At 30.3% G+C, this 4,640-nt stretch overlaps 1 protein-coding gene across 1 annotated transcript; it reads left to right on the top strand.

Annotated features, from left to right (window-relative positions):
- Positions 1–331: 331 nt before the first annotated feature.
- LOC119663193 (esterase B1-like) lies at positions 332–2,419 on the top strand (the record flags this gene model as incomplete). The annotated part of the gene is made up of 5 exons (XM_038072848.1): positions 332–685; positions 744–894; positions 959–1,519; positions 1,584–1,753; positions 1,820–2,419. Coding segments are annotated over 5 exons (1,710 nt in total), but the record flags the coding sequence as incomplete, so codon positions are not given.
- Between the last annotated feature and the right edge of the window lie 2,221 nt (positions 2,420–4,640).

The raw sequence follows: 4,640 nt of genomic DNA, 5'->3' as shown, positions 1-4,640 counted from the left end.
TCAATTATAGTTAAAATATTTATATAGTTTATCTTTAAACTTACGATATAGTCGACTGTCATCGTCCAACATATGCAATTTATACATTGATTGCAAAAACTTCTAGTAGCATCTGGCTCATTTACTTATTATTGGTAGTTTGCACATAAAAAAATATTCTACCCCAAAAAATGAAATATTAAAAACAGAGCTATATTGGCATATGGCGGGGTGAAAGCAGTTACCGGGGTGAAAGCAGTAAGAATACCTGGTTTTACTAAAATCTGTTGTTGAATGAACGTGACCCGAAACCAAGATCGCACCGTATCACATTGTTGATAGTTTGATGTAATTAATAAGTTTTCTTTTTTTCTTTTCTTTCTTCAAATATAGAACATTTGAGTATAAAGTCTCACAATATCGCCATACAACTAACGAAACAGAAGTTGCTGACACCGAATATGGAAAAATCAGGGGTATTAAGCGTACAACAATCTACGATGAACCCTACTACTGCTTTGAGGGCATACCGTATGCACAACCACCATTGGGTGAGCTCAGATTCAAAGCACCACAACGTCCAACACCTTGGACTGATATTAAAGATTGCACAAACACCAAAAACAAACCAGTTCAAATTAACTTTGTATACAACAAAATTGAGGGTTCGGAAGATTGTTTATATCTCAATGTTTATACCAACAATGTAAGAAATTAAATAAAAAGTATGAAATTAAAAAATAATAATTTTTTTTTTTAATTAGTTAAGTCCTGAAAAACCACGCCCTGTGATGGTTTGGATACATGGTGGTGGTTTTCAAATGGGTGAAGCACATCGTGATTTTTATGGACCAGATTACTTTATGAAAAAAGACGTTGTCTTAATAACTATACAATACCGTTTAGGAGTTTTTGGTAATTAAATTTCCCCTTAAATATAAAAAATGTTGAAAGATTTCCTTTATCTTTATTAAAATAGGTTTCCTTAGTCTGAGTGCTATCAATTTAAACGTCCCAGGTAATGCTGGTTTGAAGGATCAAGTATTAGCGCTTAAATGGGTAAAAAATAATTGTGCTCGCTTTGGTGGTGATCCAGATTGTATAACAGTTTTTGGACAAAGTGCCGGTGGTGCCTCTACACATTTTATGGCAATTACTGAGCAAGCACAAGGCTTATTCCATCGCGCAATTTTAATGTCTGGTAATGCCACTTGTTGTTGGGCTGTAGATGATCGTAGAAGACATGCCTACACACTTGCAAAACTGGCGGGATATACTGGTGAAAATAATGAAAAAGATATTTTGCAATTTTTGTTAAATGCTAAAGCCAAGGATTTAAAAAGATTTGAAGAAAAGGTGCTCTCTTCTGAAGATCGACAACATAGAGTGATGTTTGCTTTTGCACCCACAGTAGAGCCATACAGAAGCGCTGATTGCGTTATACCTAATGATCCTAAAGATATGATAAAAACAGCTTGGGGGAACTCAATACCAATTATGCTAGGCTGTACTTCACAGGAAGGTCTGTTGTGGTTGCCAGGTAATTCTCACAACTAATTACTTAATTTTAATTAATTCATATTTTTTATTTCAAAACATAATAGAAACCAGAGCCTTTCCAAATGTTATTAAGGATTTAGAGACTTGTGTTGATTTTGTGCCACGAGAGTTAGCTGATCCAGAACGCAGCAGTGATGACACCAAAGAAAAGGGTCTCATTATTAAAAAAGCACATGTGACTGCGGAATCGCCAACTGCCGAGAACTATTTTGATGTAAATATAACTAGTTAATACTTACATTTTTAAAGAAATCAATGTTTTTTGTTTTGTGAATAATAGGTTTGTGCACATAAATATTTCTGGTTCCCATTGCATCGTATAGTGCAGTCATATTTCGCACATGCCGCTGCAACACCGGTGTTTCTTTATCGGTTTGATTTTGATGCTGATGAGATTATAAACCCCTATCGTATAATGCGTTATGGTCGTGGTGTTAAGGGTGTTTCCCACGCAGATGAGTTAACTTATCTCTTTTTCAATATGCTTCACCATCGCTTGCCCAAAGACAGTTCATCCTATCGCACTATCGAACAAACTGTTGGTATTTGGACACAATTTGCTGCCACCGGTAATCCTAATAATAAAGATATACCCGGAATGGAAGCAGTGACTTGGGAACCTTTAAAGATCGGTGAGGAGGTTTACAAATGTCTTAATATAAGTGATGAATTGAAGATGATTGATTTGCCCGAAATGGAGAAAATGAAAATTTGGGAAAGCCTTTATGATAAGCAAAAGGAATTATTCTATTAATTAATTCTTTATCATTTATGTAAATTTATTATTACAAAAACCGAATTTATTACAATTTGACTGTTAATCGCTTACTTTAATTGCTGCGCATATATTTCTACTTATTTATATCAAATACATATTTTAATACTTTTTAAAAACTAATTATAATAATTTTCTTATACTGAGGTTATATAAATCCCTGATATCCTAGATTACTTACGAGATTAGATAAATACTAATAAATATAAACTATATGAAAATCATCACATAAGAAAAGTACTCTATACTGCACAAATAATTTTGTGTTTTCCTAATCTCAACTGAAAGAAGATATTTTTCGAACTAAATATGGATTACGTATCCACCTTTCATTAACAGGTTTTAAGAGAAATTTAAAAATATTAATATTATAATATCTTACAATCAAACAAACATGTTTGCTACCATCTGGCATTTGTAAGAGATGGTAATTTTCTGAGTTGTTTGTCTTAGGCATGAAAGATATAGATTCTTTCATTGCAGTAACCAACTAGTTTCTAAGGCTTTAGAGCAATAGTTTTTCTTTTGTATTCGTACAATTCAAGTGTCTATAAATATTTTTTACGAAAGAAAAAGGTTATGTTTACTTATAGAAGGCTTATAGAAAATTATCGTATTTAGTAATATTATATATTGTATACATGTCATGCTACCAATAGTATCAGTCTATATTTCAATTTATTATTGCTTACGAGTTACACATTTACATGATTACAAGTTTTGTCAGTGTAACATAGTTGATATATGAATTCGATTTAATATTAAGAACAATGGCAGTCTAGGAAATCAACGAGTAATAGATAACTGAAAATAGCGCCTTCTTTCAACAAAAGAAAAACACGCCCTACAAGTCATATACCATATCTGTTGTGATGTGTGGTAAAAAGCCTTGAAAAATGATCAATAGTGATTAAAAGGAATGTATGTGCTGGCAACTTGTACCGAATTAATGGGAATATTCATGTACATGTCCTGCAAATAGATAAAAGTTCTACCTGGAAAAATACTTGATTCCGTTGTTACTACTAAAATAAGTGGTCTTCAAGGTAATGAATAATAAGAAGTCACTTGCTACCATGAACCAGTGACAGCAAGTTTCTGAAAGACCTCACTGCCGGAACTTACTGAAAAGGATCTCAAAAGACTGAAAAATACCTACCGAAAATAAATATGTCATCGGTTATGACGTGAATTATTCAGACCAGATTCTTCTAAATTTTCAAATCTTCTAAATTTTCAATTCCTACTTCAAAAAATGAGTAGCATTCTTTACAATATTCAAATAACAGTCTTAACAATACATAAATACTCTTTAATAGTGTAGATGTTATTTTCAAAAATGTATCATTTTATCCGAATAAATAAATTTTAAATGCTTAAACATCTGAAGTTGAGTTTATGTATTGAGGACTATTCTGTTAAAATAATTTTAGACTACAATTCATATTTATATCTTTTTAAAGACTGTCTTATAAAACAAAAATTTATAATAAAATTTAGATTCAATACAAAATAATTACCATACATTTATAGAGCATATAATGTAGGCAGAATATACTCAACTCATTTTAATCCATTTTAATCCAAAAATATAAAATTAAGTCCAGAACAGTTTCAAATTTTTACTTATCATAGAATATTTATTTATATTTATTTAAACAAAAAAATGATGTTAATACGATTTTATACATTTGAGTATCTATTATTATATTGTTTTAACCTATTATTTTAAAAACTAAACGGAAGCTATTCATAGCCGTCATACATACTATTATTAACTCAGTTTCTATTGCACTTTCATAAAATATTAATATGTAATATTGTATGTTTGCTTTTATTGCTGACTAAATAATTAATAACAAATTTAGAATCGTATAATTAAGATGTAATATATATTAATTAATATAAATTTTCATTGTGATGATAAACACAAATAACACTATATAAAGCTATGCAACAGAGATTTCAGTCATGAAAATCAATTTAATGGGGAAATAATTGTAATTTTAATTATCATGATGAAAAACAGTTTTTTTTAGATGGATTCTGATTTGTTGTATAACGTATATAATTACTGAATTTTTATCTGAACCTTAATCTTAAAAAGAATGATTTCTTTATTTGATGAATATAAAATCGATAAGAGTTGACAGTATGAAATTTTAGTATACAATAATGTAAGCGACATCTGCTCAGTTATTGTCTATCAGCTGGGCCGCTATATTAGTAGAAATTGATCTGCAGTCTTCTTTCTTAAAGTAAGATCTTCCTTAGAAAACTTAATACCACATTAATACTTTATATTGGTTTCAAATTGGTTGTTAGA

Source organism: Teleopsis dalmanni, unplaced genomic scaffold (genome assembly GCF_002237135.1).
Source record: "Teleopsis dalmanni isolate 2A unplaced genomic scaffold, ASM223713v2 unscaffolded_contig_0200, whole genome shotgun sequence".
In the NCBI taxonomy this organism is placed as follows: Eukaryota; Metazoa; Arthropoda; class Insecta; order Diptera; family Diopsidae; genus Teleopsis; species Teleopsis dalmanni.
The sequence above is the reverse complement of the archived record's forward strand: the minus strand, read 5'-3'. Positions and strand labels throughout refer to the sequence as shown.